At 41.1% G+C, this 22,505-nt stretch overlaps 3 protein-coding genes across 3 annotated transcripts; all 3 read left to right on the top strand.

The window, feature by feature from the left end:
- Positions 1-532: 532 nt before the first annotated feature.
- Positions 533-7,145, top strand: ppp2r2aa (protein phosphatase 2, regulatory subunit B, alpha a). Its single transcript, XM_058070356.1, has 9 exons — positions 533-623; positions 2,758-2,855; positions 2,940-3,105; positions 3,197-3,309; positions 3,391-3,568; positions 3,925-4,089; positions 4,168-4,337; positions 4,432-4,523; positions 4,727-7,145. Exons 1-9 carry the CDS (start codon positions 533-535, stop codon positions 5,004-5,006), a joined length of 1,353 nt encoding a protein of 450 aa, XP_057926339.1. The 3' UTR covers positions 5,007-7,145.
- A 1,026-nt stretch (positions 7,146-8,171) lies between these two features.
- On the top strand, positions 8,172-13,179 carry bnip3la (BCL2 interacting protein 3 like a). Its single transcript, XM_058071049.1, has 6 exons — positions 8,172-8,307; positions 9,671-9,932; positions 10,010-10,091; positions 11,090-11,196; positions 11,319-11,468; positions 11,651-13,179. Exons 1-6 carry the CDS (start codon positions 8,256-8,258, stop codon positions 11,697-11,699), a joined length of 702 nt encoding a protein of 233 aa, XP_057927032.1. The 5' UTR covers positions 8,172-8,255; the 3' UTR covers positions 11,700-13,179.
- Positions 13,180-13,481: 302 nt separating this feature from the next.
- dpysl2a (dihydropyrimidinase like 2a) lies at positions 13,482-19,693 on the top strand. The gene is made up of 14 exons (XM_058071048.1): positions 13,482-13,820; positions 14,911-14,999; positions 15,089-15,273; positions 15,432-15,596; positions 15,855-15,916; positions 16,048-16,128; positions 16,205-16,273; positions 16,370-16,490; positions 16,572-16,728; positions 16,865-17,006; positions 17,101-17,271; positions 17,757-17,936; positions 18,008-18,191; positions 18,268-19,693. Exons 1-14 carry the CDS (start codon positions 13,779-13,781, stop codon positions 18,357-18,359), a joined length of 1,740 nt encoding a protein of 579 aa, XP_057927031.1. The 5' UTR covers positions 13,482-13,778; the 3' UTR covers positions 18,360-19,693.
- The last annotated feature ends 2,812 nt before the right edge of the window (positions 19,694-22,505 follow it).

Here is a 22,505-nt window from a genome sequence, read left to right as displayed (position 1 = left end):
GTTGCGCCATTTTGAAAGTGTAATGTGGGGAGAGGCAGAGACGAGGGAATTCTTAAAGTAGAGTGCAAAGTCTAAACACCTGTGTCGAGGACTGTTCTTGACATTTTTTTGTTTAGCTGAGGCTTTATTACTTTTTACATCAGCTGCGCCAAGGACGCGCATGGTCCTGCATAATTTTGACAGTCAGCTTCATTCCTCCACATCTCATCGCCCAGAACCAGCAAGCCGAACAGAGTCAGCACTGCTACAGTCCAGGGCCAGAAGCCGCTTCGGAGAAAGTCTCTCTCCCAGAGTCGCTCACCATGGCAGGTAATACTTGAGCCACTGGTCTTTGGTGAGTGTGTCAAGAATAAAACAAGTTTAGGTAGTCTGTATTTTTTGTAAACTAGCATATGCTAGCTAGCATGACTTCCAGATGCTAGCGCTGGCAGCGCTATGACAAAAGTGTAAAAGTCAGTGTGTTAATTGCGTTCATTTTCAAAATATACTCTGTAAAGTTGCTCCTGGTTGTGGTGTTGTGAAACGGTGGTTTATGTCTCCTGTAGGGGTCGGTGGTGAGAGCGGTGATGTACAGTGGTGCTTTTCGCAAGTCAAAGGAGCGATAGATGACGACGTCGCCGAAGGTAAGTACAGGTGATCGCCCAGTACGGTTACGTGCACTTGGGAAAAAAATATTATTACACTTGTTTGGATGGAAAATTTCAAACCTAGCCTAAATATCTTAATTCGGATCGTATTGGACTTTTTAAAGTAGGAATAACGATCTGTGCTATCCGAAACCAGATTCCTCTTGCATCTACAGTATCCTATTTATTTGCTGTTTTGTAATCACTCCCCGCACATTCTGTGTTGTTTTTCCCTCTGCTCTACATTGTCCGTAATTAGGTTCTGTGTGGTAATTTAAATAGAAAGTGGTTCAGGGGAAAGAGCTCTGCAACTATGAATCCAGCAGAGGGTGCTGTGGTACAAGTCAGTTCACTCAACATTTTCCAGCAGGAAGATGCTTTAATGGGACGTAATGTTGTCAAACTGTACATTTTGTAAGTTGCAATACTGTGTAGTGTATGCTTTTTGTTTAATTTTAATATGTAAAAAAATAGCTGCAAGAGGCATATTATGGAGTTTAGAGTTTTGGAAACGTATGCATTTTTATGGGTGTGTCCATTATTCATTTTTTTGTCATTTGCTGGGGACTTTGGGATGTTACCCATGAATAGCGGGGATCACCAGCCTCCGTGGAGGACTAATGGCGTAGCCCTAAACAACATTAAATTCACAAGAAAATTAAGATGGACGAAGTGGGGCTATTTACACCAGCAAGGAGACAAATGTATGCTAAATGCCACATGTAAGACATTTTTGTTCCGTCGTGTTAAATCTACATGAGGGCTAACCAACACATTGGTGGTCATGATAGGCTAGTTCAGTTTGACAGGGAATATTTATTTGTCACACAAGTTCCAGTTGGCTATAGACAGAAGGATTACATGCTATTTACAATAAGCTCTACCTTCTTTTTTATTGACATGTCTCTCACTGCTTCATGACCTGTCGGACATGCAGTGAAAAGTCAGATATCCAAATTGATGCCATTACGCTGTTTAAAGGTACATTCTTGTGAGCTGCCCGACAGCTGTTGACTACTAGAGCCATCTCTTTTCATTCTCTTGTGACTTTTGGTCTGCCAGTTTTTTTCCCCAGAATTAAAGCGTTCCTGCTGTGTGAAACAATTATTTTCGGATAAGAGAAAGCAGCAAAGGTCATCATTGCTACATCCTGTCCTGCATTCAGCTCGCATTCAGACTCTCATTATTTGTTTGCTTTGCTGGTTACATGGGGAAAAACATTGCATCAGTCAGTTTGTTTGCCTGCACTTTTTGCTGTATGTTTAAATGCTACAATGCCTTAAGTGGTGGTGTTGTATCACATTACATCTAAGCATTGGCATATTGATTTTTTTTTTTCTTTTCTCTGATTAAAGAGTGTTAAACTGGAAAGATAGGCTGGTGAGTTATTTCTGATGGGTTCTTGAATCTGAGTATATCTTAATATTTTGTATTAGTTTTGCTCATTGTATTGTAACCGGCTGCAAGTTTATAAACTTTGCAAATAAAATTTACAATTAAATTTGCATAGTTTTGAGACCAGCTGCATCACAATGATCAAGAAAATATTTAATCTTTGTTGATATGATAAAGAGGCTAGAATTATTACACTTTCACTTCACTGAGCAACCCTGGGTACTAACCATAAGTACCCTTTAGGTTTATACACCTAAATTCTTTTCGTTTCAGTACAGAATTTGAATTAGAATCACGTGGAAACTTCATTGGACCACTTAAAATAGTCTGCTCTCTTTTGTTTGTATGAGCTTGTGTAGAGAAAAGTCGTATCAGGCTCTTATGTTTGCTTGTGTTAAGTGTAGCGCTCACTCACAATAGTGCCAGGCAGTAAATGGGGATTCATTGTTGTAGTGTAGGATTTGATGTGAATGCTGTTCTCGGTGCCACTTGTTAGTTTTCTCTGCTTAATGTTACTGGACCTAGCACTGGGGTCATGTGGTCTGTGTACATACAGTTCTGCGTCACTGGTCTGTTGTGACTTCACCATGCTTGACTTTGTTCTCACGGCTCATTGACAGAAAAAACACATACAACTGAACTTTGACATTGTGGTTGAATGTTACCTTCAACAGAGGATGCAGTGTTGACAGGTGAATTATTCTGATGAATCCTAATGACAGTACCTCATTAACAGCTGATATCATATCGACTGTTGAGTTCAACCACTCTGGGGAGCTGCTAGCCACTGGAGACAAAGGAGGTCGTGTTGTCATCTTTCAACAGGAGCCAGAGGTACACAAGTTCCATAAAGATGCCCCATAATCTCAGTGACAACTTGTTGTACGTGACATGGCCTTTTGTTCTTTGGTTTCACAGAGTAAGAATCAGCCGCAGTGCCGTGGAGAATACAACGTTTACAGCACCTTTCAGAGCCATGAGCCCGAGTTTGACTACCTGAAGAGTCTTGAGATTGAGGAGAAGATCAACAAGATTCGATGGTTGCCCCAGAAAAATGCTGCTCACTTCCTGTTATCAACAAATGGTAAGCTAACTTGTCTAAAATCCTCAATGTTTAAATAATAATAGTTAATTTTGTTTAATCTGTTTTCCATTGTCACCTCTTCTTCTCTTAGATAAAACCATCAAGCTGTGGAAAATTAGTGAGCGAGACAAAAGACCCGAAGGTTACAATTTGAAGGAAGATGATGGTCGTTACAGAGATCCAAATACAGTTACAACGCTACGGGTGGAGTAATCTGTCATATTTGTTCATCACCTACTGAAAAAAAGATCCCTTTGAGTAAATACAGCTGGTCTTGTCCCCTAGGTGCCAGTATTCATGCCCATGGACCTGATGGTAGAGGCCAGCCCCCGGAGAGTGTTTGCCAACGCTCACACCTACCACATCAACTCCATATCCGTCAACAGTGATTGTGAAACCTACTTGTCCTCAGACGACCTTCGCATCAACCTGTGGCACTTGGAGATCACCGATCGCAGCTTTAGTATCCTTTTGCTGACCTCATCAGATTAGATGATATACAGTGGAAACTGATGACCTTTTCCATACCAATAATTGAATACATACTTTCCTGTGTGGGTGGGGGCTGACGTTAGAGAGACTGAAAAGAGGGAAATGCTGTCCAGCAGGCCTGCATTAATGTCAGGCCATCATTTAATTTGATGTAATTTAATTTATTCCACCATACACTCTGTCTTATAGTTCTCATGAAGTGATGCTAAAGTAAGCATAACAACGTACCACACATCTACAGCAGTAATTAGATGAATGCACATAAAGTTTCCTGCTTTTAATTTGATGCTGTATACTTTCTATTGGACCTGAACTCCCCCTTCCCAGATATTGTTGACATTAAGCCAGCTAACATGGAGGAATTGACCGAAGTGATCACAGCAGCAGAGTTTCATCCAAACCAGTGCAACACATTTGTGTACAGCAGTAGTAAAGGAACCATCCGATTGTGTGACATGAGGGCATCAGCACTGTGCGACCACCATGCCAAATGTAAGGAGAATTCATTGGAGAGCTAGATTTAGATTCTAAATCATCAAGTTTTTTTTTGTTGTTGTTTATCGTTTCAAGTATTTGAAGAGCCAGAGGATCCAAACAATCGTTCCTTTTTCTCGGAAATCACTTCTTCCATCTCTGATGTGAAGTTCAGCCACAGTGGGCGATACATGATGACCCGCGACTACCTGTCTGTTAAAATCTGGGACCTCAATATGGAGACTCGTCCAGTGGAAACCTATCAGGTCTGTAACTCTCACAAAGCTAAATGTCGGTAGTGCTGCTTCTTGCATGCATGCAATGGTCGATTTTAGTGTGCTCATTGTTATGTAATTACAGGTGCATGAATATCTCAGGAGCAAGTTGTGTTCTCTCTATGAGAACGATTGCATCTTTGACAAATTTGAGTGCTGTTGGAATGGGAACGACAGGTGAGATGAACCTTTCCACCGTCCATTTTCAGTTTTTTGTCCCCTTTCTGGCTTCATAACGTACAACTGTTTTGGGTTTGCCTCTTTATTTAATACCAGTGAAGCTGGTCTTATCACTTCTGCAGTTATCAGTACTAGGCAGACCCAATGGCACACAATTTAACATTTACTTTAATTTAGTTTAAATCTGTGTGTGTCTGCAGCGTTGTCATGACGGGTTCCTACAACAACTTCTTCAGGATGTTTGACCGAGGCTACAGGCAGGATGTGACCCTGGAAGCGTCACGGGAGAACAGCAAACCGCAGTCCATACTTAAACCTCGCAAAGTAAGCTCGGGTGGGAAGCGCAAACAGGATGAGATTAGTGTAGATAGTCTGGACTTTAACAAGAAGATCCTCCACACTGCCTGGCATCCCATGGACAACATCATTGCTGTTGCCACCACCAATAATCTGTACATATTCCAGGACAAACTCGACTAGCATTTCATAAACATTTCTGCCCCAGTTACACAGAAAAAACAAAATGTGTCGAAATGCTCAATTGTGTCTTAGACCTTGAGTGTGATTATCACATTAGCACATTTTCAATGGTTAATACAAGAACCTACAGGCTTTGTATGTCTTGTTGCAGACTTTGGGATTCAGGGGCTTACATGGGTTTCCCTGTAACAGAAGCACTTGTTCCTCCAGTTACTTGTTGCAACTCCACTACATCCCAGACCAAAGGGAAGATGTGTTTAAAAACATTTTTTATGTATTCTTTGGTGCCATTGTGACATTACTTTTTTTTGGTAGCTACAGATGGTTTATACATTTGTGTAGCTGTCATGTTTTATTAGTTTTAATAGGAAATATTTTCAATTGTTAAGACATCTTCTTTGCACTGGCATTACTGATCCAGCACTACTGATCCAAGTGGTTAACTCTTATTTGCCCTGAAGTTTTGTTCTTGGCAAATTTTTCTGGCAAATTCACAATGCACTCCTCCCATAATGAATTATGTTCTTAAAGGGCCATTCTAGCATTTAGCCTGTTAACCTCATTCCCAAAGGTGTACCGTTATTACCAACCCTATTCTGCTGCATACTAATATGCACTTGCTTAAATTGTTACCCGAGGGCTGACAGAGGTTTACATTGATTTTTATCTGTCAGGTAGCTAGTAGACACTCAAATTACTTCTAGTACATACATTTTTGAGTCACTGACAGTAATTTCATTCTTTACTTGGTCAATTTGATGTAATAGCTTATATGTTTGAGGAGTTTATTTCATCATGATGTGTTTTCATGAGACAAAAAAGTGCATGTTGTTTAAAACATTTCCCCTCAGCTGCATTGCCAAAAATCATTGAGACAGTTATCAGTGTATATAGAAATGGCTGTATTTTGGAAAATGGTGAGAAAATAGTCTGGGTGCTATTCTGTTGAACAACAATAAAAATAATTGTTTGACAGGACTGCATATACAAGTGCCGGAGGCTATTGTGGTTATGGGAATGAGTAATGCCAAAGTAACCAGTACCTTACCCTTGTAAATTATAATCCATGGATTTAGTCCCCTGGTCAGACTGCATGAATGCATGGACCACCATTAACTACTCAGGAAAAAAGCCTGGTGTTCTGAACATGAAGGGGTAAAATGTGGCCTAAATCTCTCCTGTTGTGGGATGTCAAAGTTGTGCGTTGCTGCCGCCATCTTCCACGTTTTGTTGCAGACTGATGGCTTTACCCTTTGGATCTACTTTCTTTTTCTGTTTTTAAAGATGTCTTCTACTGTACCTCTAAAAGAGATCAATAGCCACTAGCTGATTTATTTTTGTATAAGTTATGGCAATAGTTACAGTCTGATCACTGATGTTTATTGAGCTGTCTGGATGATTGTAGATGGAAGTTGATCTGAAGCATGTCATTTCTGATTTGGGATGTCCAAAGAAGAATATTTTCAACATTTAGCCGACTGTGACTTTTTCTGTCAATGCATTCAAAGCACTCACAGACTACCACTTACTGTACATTCTCTCTGAAAATTATTTCAAGGGTGAATTTGTGAAGCACTCTGAGAAACCACTTATTATTCCTGTCTGCTATGTTATTCCTCTCTCATAACGCCAATTTTCTCCAGCAAATGGGCAGAATGTCTCCACTTTTTTCTTTTCTTCTCTTCCTACTACTGTTTTAGGGCCGATCAAGCCATTCATTGTATTAGGATTCTGAATCCCAGAAAATGTTTCATCAGTTCGACTTATAATGACTGTCATTCCAACAGAATAGGGTGGTGCTGATGCTTTCTCAGGATTTTGAATGTCCTCCAGTAATGTGTCATGTTCACAATGGATTTTTTGGTTTGTATGATTTGCAACCTCCCAGGGAAATTCAGCAGTATCACAGTTGGACAGCATCAAACAGTTTGTCCTTGTGTCATTAAACAGCACAACCCAGTTACAGCCATATCCCACCTCTGCTGATTTCTGTGTAAAAAGCAAAGGTGGCTTAATACCGCCTCTTCTGTTTGTCCACAGACACGAATGGTCTCAAAGATATTACTTTTGAAGAAAATGTCCTGAAAGGGGGATTATTAAAATATGTATCATTTAGTCACTGTTGTGACTTATAACAGTTATGATCTGTATTATTTTCAGTTGTGAATCTTGTTTGAAAACATTCAGTGCCATTTCTAAGGGGGCAAAAATTGGTGTCACTTTCCTGCTGCGTTCTTTGCTGGTGGACTAGATATATTGCAAACTGTCCAAATATTTTAGTTTGCCTTTTTTTCAAGAATTAAGATAACCTGCAGATGCATTTCTTGAACTTTCTAGCATGCCAGACTCTCAGGGGAATTAACTGCTGCTGGATGTTCTTCAAGGAAACAGTCTAACTAAATTAAAATTGCCTTAATTGAAAGCCTTGGGAATTTAACTTTGTTGACTCATTTTCAGATGTCTGTACTGAACTACAAGACTGAAATTTTTAAAATGTCATCAGTGGATTTTGTTTTCTAGCAGTAGCATTTTATACTGTACCTCACATGGCTTAAAATGCACTTTTAATTTACAGGTTTTTTACACTTGTATGTTTTTTTTTAAATTATTTATTTCAAGGAGTTCTTGAATAAACATGGAGAGTTTTGGACGTTCTAATGTATTTGTCATTAAAGCTAAGTTTAGGTGTAAAGTAACAGTTTTAAAACTTGATTTCTAATTAATATACTATTATGCACCACATCAGGAGTAGGCAAACTACGGCCTGGGGGCTACATCCAGCCCGCTAGTTGCAGCTTGATTTGCAAGTAGTCAAAAGATAGTCAATCTGAGACAACCTTTTGGTGGTTTTAGTAGCTTTTTGATCCAGACCAACTCACCCATATTGGCAAACAAAAACAAGTCAACAAATGCGTGATGGTTTTATTGTTCATATTGCATATCACACATCTATTTATGACCAACAGTAGAATGTAACAATGTAATTATTTTACCCACCTTCGCATTTTTACAAATGAACTACCATGATTGTGTTGGGTCCACCTTTTATACGCAATTTAGGATCCCCTCATCACGTCAGCCTTGTGCTTTTGTCAAAATTTGTTCGGCTATTTACATCACAACATACGTTTGTACATGAAAGATGAACAATTATTACCTATGTCAACACCATCTTTGGCGTCTTGACTCCTCTGCGCATGCGCACCCCCAGGTCATGTTGATGAATGCTGAAACTGGGTACTAGTCAACATGTCCACCACTGCTGCTCCACAAAACAATAACGAAGAGCCCGGACTTCACGGTACGTAACATCGTCTGTCGTAATGCGCTTTAGTTAACCTCGCTGTATTTGACATTTTTTGCAGATGAACTGGATTTTGACCACAGTAATGCCGTAACAGTTTTTGTTAAAAGTTATATGGGGTGAAAGCGTTTCCTCATCCTCTTGGAGGGTTGGATGATGTAGACTGACGTTGATGCGAGATTACCAATAGGCTTCACTGATTGTTTGACTGATGGAGATGGTAGCCAATCACGAAGCCAAGTCAGTACTGGGCGGGCTCTGAGGAAAATGAAAACAACTCGAGACAAAAAGGCGAACGAGCGTTGATAAAAAAACCTTTGCTTTTCATGAAGGGCATCCTTGCATTTCCGAATACTGTGAGGTTTTGCACTTTGCCAGGGCAGAGTTTTTCTAAATTAATCATTCTGTAACAGGTGGAAATAGGTAATTAGTGGCGGCCGTTATTACATTGTCACTGCGTTATAAATCTACATTTAACTGGAGCCGAGTCTGTCGCAAAGAAGTCAAATCATGGGATCGGAAAACAGTTAGAGAACCAACATGTCCGGACTGGCTGTCTGTTATGCAACGGTGACCTAGGGCTGTGAAAAATTTAATTTGTCATGCTTGGACACGTCGCTATAACGTCACGTATGGTGATGAAGTTCTATTTTTAGTCGGACTAATGGGACGTTTTGGTGCAATTAATGTAAATTGTGTGCTCGGCCAAGATGACTGTTTGTAATGGATTGCATAATACACTGGAAAAAATGGTCTGACTGTCAGTGGGGCAGTGGCACAAACATGAACGCTGTTATTGATGCAGTGCAGCTGTTATGACTAAAACGTCACACATAGTTAACCCTTCAGAGTCCAGGGTAGTATTTAAGTACGTATGCCTTTTTGCTTTTATAGTTACCTTTATAACACTTTCGTTTTGGTGTCCTTATAACTGTGGCTGTACGGTTAGTTCTTCATTTTGATACCGGGTGTTAACACTTTGGGCCTGAAATCACACTATTCGGAAGCATATCGTTTCGAGTAGTCGATTAGGGGGGCCAAATCAATATAAATCAAATGCAAAGTTTGGTTTGGTCCGCAACATATCACAAAAGAGGCACAAATATTAATCACAATTTTCAAGTCAAAACACAAATATAATATGTCTGCTTTTATGGATGACTAAGAATATTAAGAAATAGTTAATTTGAGAGGCATTTTTTTTAATTAAAAAAAGGTTAACCCAACACCAAACTACAGTTGCAGATTAATTGGATCATTGATTCATCAATTAATTGTTACAGCTCTATAATTGCGTAAATTGTGTCAACACAATATTGTTGGTTGTACGTGAACGAACTGCACATTGTTTTTTCCACAGGATCCTGGGTAGAGTTGGAGTTGAATGGAAATACCAGAGCTCAGGGCATGCACACAAGCTTGCAGATGACACAGAGTGTGGACCAAATGAATGCAAACGCTGGCATAAGTCAAACCTTGGAAGTGGTGCCTGAGATTGATGAAACCCTTATTGGCGGATTAGAACATGTTCCATCGTCCTCCTCCATTCACAATGGCGACATGGAGAAGATCCTCCTCGATGCACAGCACGAATCCAGCCCCAGTAACTCCTCTTGTGACAGGTGAGGCGTACGCCATGTCCGATAGTGTCTCAATGGTGAACAATTATACACTGTATAACCTCATTGCGTTGACACAGTCCACACAGGCCAACAAGCCCTGACCAAGATGAGGGTCAGATCACCTTTGATGTGGACATGTCTAGTCCAAGAGGTAGTCAGGTATGATGCAGCCAATCTTATAACCCATGTCTTAGTAGCTAATGTTACTGTACTTCCTGTGTGTAACAGGCACCAAGTTACTGTTTTCTAATTGGCAAAGAGGGGGCAATTGTAAAGTTAAAGGGGACCTATTATGCTTTTTCCACTTTTCAGACCTATAAATGTAGTTAGAATGTTGTATTCTTGTGTTAAATGATGCCAAAGTTTAAGATAATGAGGTTTACGCATTTGGATGTGAGCCCTGAAAAAAGTTTGGGATGGATGGTTCATAACGCCGGTTTCAGAAGGTGTGGTAAAACTACCCCTTTGTGATGTCACAGAGGGACGAACTTCCTTATATATAAACTCTCTGCCCTACCCCAAGCTCTGCTTCCCCTGCTTCTACATCTTCCAGAATCTGCACCTACTCAGCTGTATTTTCTTGGATTTCCAAAATTTCTCTGTTGTAATGCATTCCACCCACGGCCTGCCTCTGGGCGTGTCCACTCCGCTGTGATTGGTCCAACTCAGCTCAACAGGTTAACAGCTTGTACCAGGACACACCCGTATAAGAAAGTCATCACAGAGAGCCGGCGGTAGAAAAAAACTCTGAAACTGTGCGATCAGAGCCATCTCAAACTTCTTTCAGGGCTCACTTCCAAATGCGCAAACCTCATTGTCTGAAACTTTGGTATTGTTTAACACGGGAATGCAACATTCTAACTACATTTATAGGTCAGAAAAGTGGAAAAAGTGTATCTCCCCTTTCAAACGAATACTAAACACAATCACCTTTTATTATCACTCTCAGCTTAGCCATATTTTGATAAGCCGTATTGACACATATCCTTTTCACTGGGCAATAATTATTGTCATTGTCATATGATTTCCCTCTGCCAATCCCTTCAAACACAAAGAGCCAAACCAAAAAGTTATATAATGGAATAGCATACATGACCGTACTCTTCTTCATTTTTCATTTCAACTTTTAAGTCTATTTTTTCTTGCTTTTTTTGCAGTCAGAAGAAGAGGGCACCGACAAAGACAGAGAGGATGACATCCTCATGAACAAAGAAGTAGAGTGGGTTGCTGATTGGTCCAGCAGGCCTGAAAATATTCCACCAAAGTGAGTAACGTCTCACTTCTAAGTTGACTTCCATCTTGATGGGGACTATAACTTTAGCGACTTTAGCTTTTATTATTATTGTCTTTCTATTTACAGTGCTGATTTGATGTTTTTCTTTCCAGGGAGTTCCACTTCAGGCACCCTCGGCGTGCAGTTTCACTTAGTATGAGAAAGAGTGGCGTCATGAAGAAAGGCGGCGTATTCTCTGCTGAATTCCTCAAAGTTTTCATCCCGTCTCTTCTCATTTCACACATCCTTGCTCTTGGAATTGGGTAAGAAGTTTCATGTTTAAGCTTTAGGAATTGGCTGTATGTGCGGCATACATGTACCACTGTTGTTGTTACCTTTTCCCTGCACACTGAAACCTAAGTACATGTTAGATTTATTCCCTATGTAAGATTATTAGTTGTGCTGTTATGCTGTTTTTAATATCCTGTTTGTTTTGTCTTTCAAGGGTGTACGTTGGTAAAAGAATTGCCACAGCCTCCGCCAGCTCTTTCTGAGTCAAGAATGAAGCAGTGCCTGGATGTCATCCTGTCTTTCAAGCACCCTGCTATTCCATGGCCCTCCGCAGTCATCGTGCACCCACATGTCCCCCCCAATCAGCCTTAGATTCTGTCACATTGAAAGTGTATTCACACACATGTTGTAATGTGGTTGCACTCCTTCACATCTTGACCCGGGGCATCCCAGTTGACTTGTATCTAGTCGATACTAATTCCTGTTCAAGATGGGAAATATCATGTTCAAACACAAATGTGACAAGAGTTTGTCAGCTATCAGTCAGCTATAGAGTTGGGAGTCGGTCTCCGATATTTTGCGCCTTGTTTTTTCTTTTCTGTTTTTTTTTGTGTGACCAGACATCTGGCCTTTCAGTTCCCACAGTCTGTGAACCAAAAACGTGCGCCATATCTTCAGTATGAACAAAAGTACAGGTAGTAATGTCCAAGGACAGAAGGAGTTTGTAACGCCTTAACTTTTTGAGCTAAACTGGTGCAGTTGTCACATAGAAACAACTCTGCACGGTGGAATCCCACATTTTTTTCTGTGCTTTTGATTTTTAAAGCTTTATGTTTGGAAGTTTGAAATCTTAAATCTTGATCTACAGTGTAGCGAATGAGTTTTGCATTTTGTGGTATTTTGAGTATGTAATAAGAATGGAACATGGGCCACGTGGCAATTTACCAGGCCATATGCTATTTTTATTTCTACATTATATTTCTTTAAACACTGTGTGCAGCAACAACAGAGTGTCAAATTCATATCTTCTACCACTGCACATTGGTGATGTGTCATTCGACTGACATGTTTAGATGTGTAGATGTGGAGATACTTTAAGCTGTGCTCTGCTCCAACTTGTAGAAACCTCCTGACATTGTTTTAACAATACATTGATATTATTGCAAATGATATCTGCATATATGTAAGTGTCAGTGATGTGTTTTTGCTGTCATCTACTTGAGTCATTGCTTGAGGCAGAAACCACCACTCAACATGTTTCCATGAGCCTGTTTGAATCTAGTTTTTGCTGTCTAATTATTTCCATTAGTGTGTTTAATATGTACAGTGTACTTCTATAGAAAATATACAATAAGTAGATAAGCATTTCCTAATGTAAGTGCATGTAATTTCTGTATATTGATGCCAATTGATGAAGATGGATAATTGGGTGACCTGTCAGTGTTTTTAAGTTGACATTCCCGTTATGTGAAAATGACAAATTTTTTTGACTGCTGTGATGGATTTGGTTTTGAAACACATACTAACTCACTCATCTTCAGTATTTTGGTATGGGCTTGTGTACAGTTAAGGCGGTGACTTGCATTTAAAGTATGAAGTGCCATAAGGAAATGTATAGTCAGTAGAACTCAAAACACTTAGTGTGTCATCATTGACATGGGCTTCTGCACAGCTGGTAAGCAATCAGTAGAAAATAATGGAAACCATGGACTGACTTTGTACTTAATAAAGCTGAAACAAATACTTTGTTTTTTTTAATACGTGTTCCAAAGGACTATAGAAGAAATGTTACTAATAAAGACATACAATAACAAAAGTGACATGTCATAAGGTACACCTGCACTAAAGCAGACCTACTACAAGGCCGAAGGTCCCAAAACTGAAATGTAACACAATGGAGATCAGTGCGGCATACAATCGTAACGAAGAGTCAAATTGCATATTGAGTAAGACAAAATTCTGACATGTTGGCAGTTCTGCACTAATATTAAAGGTCCCCTCTGCCTTTTGCGCCCCCCATGGAGTCATGGAGCCACGGCTGTGCAGGGTGGGGTATTGCGCACGCGCACTGCGTTTCAGCCCTCTATTATTGGTGCTTGTCTACTGGGACCTGTTCCTGCAATAAATTAAAACAATTTGACAAATACTCTCAGATAGTGACACGCATTTTTAATTGGTGCACTTGACAGAACCACGTAAACCTTGTTTGATATCGACAGAAATAGTCAGACAGGTGCAAATTGCCCAGGGCGTCGACTGAGCAGTGAGCATCCAGTCATCCTTTCACCAGTCTTGCTAGCTAGCGTTAGCCAAGAGACGGGACCGCTGGAGGGATACTCAAAATGTCGGGTTATCAAGGAAAAAAGAACATTCCTCGAATCACTGTGAGTATTTCGTTATACTTGACCCTGTCATTTTAGACCTCACGACAGTACTTGCGTGTGTGGGTGTTGGTTTTCCTTCAGCGGTGAGCTAGCGACCGCTTAACCACACCGTAACATACAGTTTCAGCATATCATTTTCACTTTTTTGGTTTTATATATGGCCAGCCAGCACTGTTGGTTTCTTTAACAAAGCCTCAACGCTGTTTTTTATTCAAAACGTGAAAACCGAGCTCAATAGCTGTCACCTATAACTCTCGCACGAGCATCCTCGGTTGGCTAATTGACAGAAGGGTTGAGGGAAAGGTTGGGTCATTGCATGTGTGCTTAAAGTGAGGAAATACATGTGCATTTTCATCTCCGTGGTGCACATTTTCAATCACACTGCTTAGTAATATGGGCATGCTGCAGGGATGTCGAAAGAAATAAAATCTCCTCTGTTAAGTAGGTCATCCTCACCCATCCAAATCTCTAATCATGCAGCAGTTCTGGCCAGCCAGCTAAAAGCATATCGACAGCAAACGATATGTATTGTATTGCTATGCTTTATGCACACACGGACGTGCGTTGCCTCTATTATTCTCAACAGGTAGCTAGCTGTCAGCTCTCTTACAGGCACTTGCCACTTAATGTCCTCCTCTGGCCCACTTTTCCAGACATTACTGTACTGTACTACATTCATTCATTTTCTACCGCTTATCCTCACGAGGGTGCTGAAACCTATCCCAGCTGTCTTCAGGCGAGAGGTGGGGTACACCCTGGACTGGTTGCCAGCCAATCACAGGGCACATATAGACAAACAACCATTCACACTCACATTCATACCTATGGACAATTTGGAGTCGCCAATTAACCTAGCATGTTTTTGGAATGTGGGAGGAAACCAGAGTACCCGGAGAAAAGCCATGCATGCACGGGGAGAACATGCAAACTCTGTGCAGATTTTTATCACAATTTTTTGTAATTTTTCAACTGGTCTTAAGGTTTTCATCATCGGGAGTGTATTATTACATTTGAGTTGTCTAAAAGTAATTTAATAAATGTGATGCTAAACCATTTTAACAGGAAAAAAAAATCTGCCTTTGTCTTCCAGAGTGATCGTCTCCTTGTTAAAGGGGCAAAGATAGTAAATGATGATCAGTCCTTCATGGCTGATATCTACATGGAGGATGGAGTCATCAAGTAAGTAAAGTGCACGTTTTTCTTATCTTGAGTATATTCCGTCATATGATGAAGACAGTAATCTCTGAGCCCTTCTCTCTTACTTGCAGGCAAATAGGCGACAACCTAATTGTTCCTGGTGGAGTTAAGATCATCGAGGCTCAGGGGAGAATGGTGATGCCTGGAGGCATTGATGTGCACACCCGATTCCAGATGCCTGATCGAGGCATGGTGGCAGCAGATGACTTCTACCAGGGCACCAGGGCCGCTCTGGCGGGTGGCACCACCATGATTAGTATGTTGTCCGTCTGTGTGTGTGTTATTCGCTAAAGCACACTAATCTTGTTGCAGAGATTAAAGCATTTCATGTGTGTGCATGTCATCAGGCGTTTGATCTTATTACAACACTTGCTTCCGCCCAATAAATGCAGCCTGTTTGTTGGCGTTTTCTAGTCGATCACGTGGTGCCGGAGCCTGGCGGCAGCTTGGTTGCCGCTTTCAAGCAATGGAGGGAATGGGCTGACAGTAAATCTTGCTGTGACTATTCTCTCCACGTGGACCTCACAGACTGGAGCAAAGGCACTCAGGAGGAGATGGAGACCTTGGCGAAGGAGCATGGTATGTATGCAGTCTGCATTCACACATTAGGTCTGCGTTTGAGATACTGGAACTGTACTGGACAGTGCAGTTACAAATTACCTGTTGGGAATATGTGTCAATAAATGTGACAGTTAAAAGGAACCATTTCCACGGATTCTCACATGTCTTTTTGTAATTATTATTCTTTTGTTTTTACCCTTCCTCCTTTGCTCTGAGTTTTTCCTCTTCTGCTCTCTTTTTTTCTACCTTTGGCTCTCATAAGTTTTCTATCTTCAGGTGTCAACTCTTTCCTGGTCTATTTGGCTTATAAGGATGTTTTCCAACTTTCTGACTCTCAGGTACGCACAGCTCCTGGACAATAGTAGCGGTGTCTTCTCCCCTCTGCGAAATAGCTGTCATGGTGCATGTCTGTGGGATAAATGCGTGTCTGACGTTCTTAAGCTCACTTGCCCTTATTGTGATATTTTAGATTTACGAGGTATTGAGCGTCATCCGAGACCTTGGTGCCATTGCTCAAGTGCATGCTGAGAATGGAGACATTATTGCTGAGGTAAATTAAACCAGCATGTCAAGTTTTGGCAGTTTTTGGTCATTTGGAATATGATGTTCTTGTGTATATTGAGTAGGAGCAGAAACGTATTCTGGAACTGGGCATCACTGGTCCTGAGGGTCATGTACTTAGCCGCCCTGAAGAGGTGAGATGGTGTGAAATTTGATCAGATCGCAGATAACAGGAGGGAGGCTGCCAAGAAGAAAATCATTCTTTTTTTGTCTGTGTGTGTCTTTGGCAGGTGGAGGCAGAAGCAGTCAATCGCTCTATCACCATAGCCAATCAGACAAATTGTCCCGTCTACATTACTAAGGTGATGAGCAAGAGTGCTGCTGATGTCATCGCTCTGGCAAGGAAAAAGGGTACACTATGAAATGTTGGACTATTTATTTGCCATCATGCTTTTTGCTTATGTTTCACACTGACCCGTCACGTTCTTGTAGGTTCAGTGGTTTTCGGGGAGCCCATCTCAGCCAGCTTAGGGACAGATGGAACCCATTACTGGAGCAAGAACTGGGCCAAGGCTGCGACCTATGTCACTTCCCCACCACTGAGTCCTGATCCCACCACCCCTGATTACCTCAGCTCTCTGTTGTCATGGTTGGTATTAGAATAGCATATTATTTTTTTTAACACACACACGCATATATAAACATATTTTACTGCCATACTACTTTTTTGTGACTAAAGGTATCATGAAATGGGGATTAATTCCTTTGTGTTCTGTCACATTAAGTGGGGACCTACAGGTGACCGGCAGCGCTCACTGCACTTTTCTGACATCTCAGCGTGCAATAGGAAAAGATAACTTCACCTTTATCCCAGAGGGCACCAATGGCACTGAGGAGAGGATGTCCCTAATCTGGGACAAATGTGTGGTGAGCAAGATCAGAACCACGGTTCTCTCTGCGCAAGAAACCTCCCGTATGCATGTGTTGTTTTTTCACATGATGGGCTGCCTCATTCCAACAGGTGACTGGAAAGATGGATGAGAATCAGTTTGTGGCAGTGACCAGCACAAACGCGGCCAAGATCTTCAACCTTTTTCCTCGCAAAGGCCGTATTGCTGTTGGTTCTGATGCTGACCTTGTGCTGTGGGACCCAGACGTCACCAAGATCATCTCAGCCAAAAACCACAACCTGGTGGGACGCTTACTTTGCTTTATAAGTCCACAGTCATAAGTTACCAAGGACATCTTTTATTTATAGTTTGGTATTATTTTGTGGAGTGCTTTTAAAAATGGAAGGTATAGCAAGAACCTCTCCCATCAATGGCAGAAAATCTTGACTGATGGAAATATCAAGAAAAATTAATTGCTTTTTTTGAGACTGTAAACTAGGGGTGTCCATCAAGGGTTGCATACAGAAAAATGCAGGGGCCACTTTGATATTTGACCTGTGAGGCATCGCTGCTGGATTCATGTCTGTAGCGCTCTTCACCCTGCAGATAGCACCATCAAACCACTTTCTATTTAATTCACCCCCCCAAAAATACTCAACTATGTACAATAAAAAGAAGAGAAAAAAATGATGGTGGAGTGAATGCCAGACCGTAAACAGGCAGGGATCTACTCTATTAGAATGTGTTAGTCATTGGACCTGTCTTTGGCTCCCTCTCTTCCGCATAGGCTGTGGAGTACAACATCTTTGAGGGAACTGAGGTGCGTGGAGGTCCTCTTGTGGTGATCAGCCAAGGTAAGGTTGTGCTGGAGGAAGGCAGCCTTCACACCACGGAAGGCTGTGGGCGTTACATCAGCCGCAAAGCCTTTCCAGACCATGTCTACAAGAGGATAAAGGCCCGAAGCAGGGTGTGTCCACAGGGAGGAAATGACCGGTAGTCACATTGCCATCTCACTGATAGATTCAATTGTGTGTTCAGCTGACAGAATTGCGAGGAGTCCCCCGGGGTCAGTATGATGGGCCAGTGTGCGAGGTGACCATTACTCCCAAGGTTCTGTCCTCTGTCTCTTCTGTGAAGACTTCTCCTACCAAGCAGCAGCAGCAACAACAATTTATTCAACAGCCGGTGCGCAACCTCCACCAGTCTGGCTTCAGTCTGTCTGGTGAGTGGAAACCCACCTTCTGCACAAGAAGACATCCTCTCACAATCGGAATACTATTAAATGTTGTTATCATTAGGGGCACAAATTGATGACAACATTCCCCGCCGTACCACCCAGCGCATTGTGGCTCCCCCTGGAGGAAAAGCCAATATCACCAGCCTTGGCTAAGCTGTGTGTGGAGGTGCGTCAAATTGCAGTGATGCACAAGACCAGACCAGGAGTTACGTCACACCTGACTTGTCCTGCACTCCACTCTTCCATTTTTACTCACCGATATGGTATATTACACAAAAAAGAAGGCACTATTACATTGAAGGATTCAGCTGTAACAGTATTGGACATTTTAGTAGCAGATAGCAGTTTTTCCCTGAAGACAAATGTGTGGGAAAATGCTGGTGGCACAACGATTTAACCAAAAGTCAGATCCCTCTTTTATTGTTGTAACATTGTTGTTTTAGCAAAACATGTTACACTGTACAAAAGTCTGGTCCTAATCACAACAAACAACACTGTTTAAGTTTAGCTTTGTGTTTGTGTTGCATATACTGTAGGTCAGCAATTCACCTTGGTCTTCCTATTGTGTTATAGTTGCACTTTCTGTGTTTGAAATAATGTTTTGTTTCTTTTTCAATCACATGATGTCATTTCCTAACGATTTGACTGCACTGAGAGGAAAAAATAAGGGTATTTTATAGTTCAACTTCATTGTATTATGTAGAAAGTTTGAGAAATGGTTTTGCGTTATTCCTTCGCCTCCTCAAACTTGTAATATGAATGAGGCTGCTGTATATCGTGGTAGATATAGACTCTGCAAATTGAAAGGGGAGGATAGCCGACACCCTCCCTGCTTCTGGTGCTATGTGAGCAACGCGATAGTGTATACATGACAGATAATGTTAATCTTGCACGCATCCGAACTGCAGTTGTGTATGCTTTGTAGTGTCTTTGACCTTTGTGACACTAAATTTAGTTTTTTTTTTTCACCTCCAACAAGCCAAATGATACACGTTAGCTTGCAAGGTTTGTGTAAGGTACGTTTACATGTTGACTTGAAACAGTCCTCTACGTATTGTGTACAATATCGATAGCACACTGTATCTATGAGGGATCTTTCAGACCTGATGGACAATGCAATGCTATGTATAGGATGATGTCTCCACTTCTCTTTGTGTTCGTGTTGTAGACCAAGTACCAGAAATCCAGTTTTCCTTTATCTTACCTTTTATTTGCACCAGTCTGAACCTGAGCCCAACACATGGTAAGTGATAGATGATGCATCCCTCCATTGCCGTGTCAAGTGTATGCCTCTTATGCCAAGGTATAATGTGAAATGGATTACATTTAGTTTTTTCTTTTCTTGCTAGTGGTTATTGTATACTGCTGTTGTTGTCCCACCTGGTGTGATACTCCAGTCGTGTATATTTTATAGGATACCGGTTTGACCAGACACAAATCAATAATCCTGTCAATGAAATCATACAAATAAAACCTTAAAGTACCAACTTTGACACACCTTGTCATTTATAGCGTGAACAAGTGTCTCCAAGCGGTTGTAAGATGCCAAGGTATTAGAGCATATGCAATTGTTCATGCAAAAGCGGCTCATTGTCATCATTACTGACAGATTTTAAACATGTTTGTGTTAAATAGTTTTGTCCTGGAATGCAACAAATAATGTCCATTTGGATAAGCCTAATGTTCAATTTCTCCATCAATAAAATGATTGTATGATTTGTCAAAAAACATTTTTTGGATGCAAATAGTTTAAAATGTAATAAATATTATTTTAATTGGAATTTTAAACTGTAAAAAGTAAATCAGGCATGACTCAGCATACATGCTGCGTTTCAGGAGGTTCCTGCTGTGCAGAACATAAACACATCCGACACCATTAGTCCAGCAGCCAGCAGCCAGCAGAGGACAAACAGAGAAGCAGCAACAGAGGGAAAATGTCTCGGTGAGTGCAGTGGGAGTATTCCATCAGTTGCTGAGCATGGGGGGGGGCAGTGTTGGAATTGTCTTTAGGTGCTGTGGAATCTCATTCCAGGCTTTTGTAAAAACAAACAAAAGGCCCATACGAACTTTTAAAAACTTGTCATGTTGAATGTCCTTTTCATACATGAATCATGGCACCAATACCAGCACTGTTTTCATGATATAATTTTAAAGCATTATATATATATATATATATGTAGGGGTTAAATGGGTGTTCAAATGTAGAACTACAGTATTTCACTGTACAGTACAGTTTGTAGCAACTTCACCATGCAAAAGAGTCGCTGAGAGGCTGAAGCCGGGCCTTTCCTTTGTCTGACGCGCCGCACATAAAAAAATCTCTGAGATACGAAAAAATAAGTTTAACCTTTTATTAAAGAAAAATTACTTATGATGCCGTGCATAAACTCATAATCAAAGTAATCACAGAGATTAAAGAAATGACCACACCGGTGAGCAGGTGCCTATTTTAACAAACCATCACCGCCCATATCCATTTGACCTACTTCCCTCATCCACGTGACCACAACAAACCTAAATAATATCATAAACATAAACATAATCACATAAACAAACACCACTATCCAAATATATTCATCCATTCATGGCTCCTACACTGTATGCAGAGATATACTATACAGACACTGGGTGGAGGCAAAGAGGAGAGGATCTTACATTCTAGCTGCTCAGATGAGGTAAAAATGATCTCCACACATTACATCACAATGATTACATGCATCCACGACACGACAACATAAAATAGGTAAATATTCATATCTGTCGATTGAATTGTCCCTCATCAATATCCCCAAGGCACTTGGTATGACGTCATCGAGGATGACACGCAAAGGGCACTTGCAGAGTCGACAGAGACCGGAAGTGACAAATACAACTCTCAAGTGACCATCGATGTTGACTCGCTCCCGAAACAAACACACACACACAAAAACAACAATGGAAACAGGTGTAGCAATAGGTGTTATTCATAGTATGCTGTCACAAAATTAGGCTGGGAAACAGACGCATCCTTTGACATTTCCATATTCATCCCACGAACGGGGTTCGTCACTGACCGGAGCCCTTGGCTGTTGTCCCATTAAGGCTGGCCCTTTGATAAAACCGGAAAGAGGAAGTGTGTGTGTATGTGTGTGTGTGTGGGGGGGGGGGGGTTACTGTCGACATCTCCACCCACTGATGAGAGCTCTGCAAGGACAGAAAAAGCCTCAGGAAGACGTCAGAAAGCTGATCCCCCCTGGGACCTGCACCAAGCTCCATGAGTCACAGACAGTGATCGGCAGTACGCCGAAATAGAAACAATATAGGCACAAAAGTATCGGGACACATCTCTGAATTAACCATGGGGCTATTATTGTGCTAAGGATAGGCCCTGTTCTGTTCGCTAGTGCATAAAGCCGCATCCACAAATGTCATGCTTGGATTACTTTAGTGTGGAAGAACTTGCAAGCCCTGACCTCAACCCATAAAACACCTTTGGCATGAACTAGAGCAGAAAGCGAGTTCAAAGATCAGTGATCTCTGACCTCACAAATTGTTAACCTGGGTGAAAGGACAAATATTGACACAGATGGACTTTAAAATCTTGTGGACATACTTCCAAGGAAAGGGGGAGACCATATTTTAGATATCTTTTACGTTTGTCTGTTTGGTGTCTGATTCTTGGTACAGTGGAATCTCAGTATGCGTTATGTGGTAGAAGTAGTCAAGTGGTAGAAGACGTCCTTCTACTACTACTACTTGACGAACATCACAAAACTTGGCCACTACTCACCCTGGCGGATGCGGAAAAGCTCATCCATGCCTTTGTCTCCTCCAGGCTGGACTCCTCATCGGGATCCATGGCAACAGCATACAGAGACTACAATACATATTTACAGTACTTCTATTATAAAATGTGTTCATTATAATTAACCTCTTACAAGGAGCCATTGCATTAGTTATTCTGTGATTGGCTACATGTGTGTCCATTATCATTTGATGCTAGATGCATGTAGGAAACCATTGTATGCATCAAAAAGGCAATAATATATATATATATGTATATCCGAACACAGATGGCATATTTAGAATCATCTACATAAAAAAACTTAAAATATCTCAGGTACCAAGTCTTAGAATATCTTCCAGTATTGATCAGCCATTGTCACATTCTTAATTAAGAGCTACAATCAATTCTTAGCTCCTAATGGCATTAAATACCTTTAATCACAACATGACGACCCTGCTCTGTAGTCCACATGTGACTCTTGCAGAGCACCAAGTCTAATCATAGTATTTATTACCGGCTACCTTGTATGGAAA

Source organism: Doryrhamphus excisus, chromosome 4, assembly GCF_030265055.1.
Source record: "Doryrhamphus excisus isolate RoL2022-K1 chromosome 4, RoL_Dexc_1.0, whole genome shotgun sequence".
Lineage (NCBI taxonomy): Eukaryota > Metazoa > Chordata > Actinopteri > Syngnathiformes > Syngnathidae > Doryrhamphus > Doryrhamphus excisus.
Note: the sequence above shows the minus strand (reverse complement) of the source record. Positions and strands in the feature narration are given on the sequence as shown.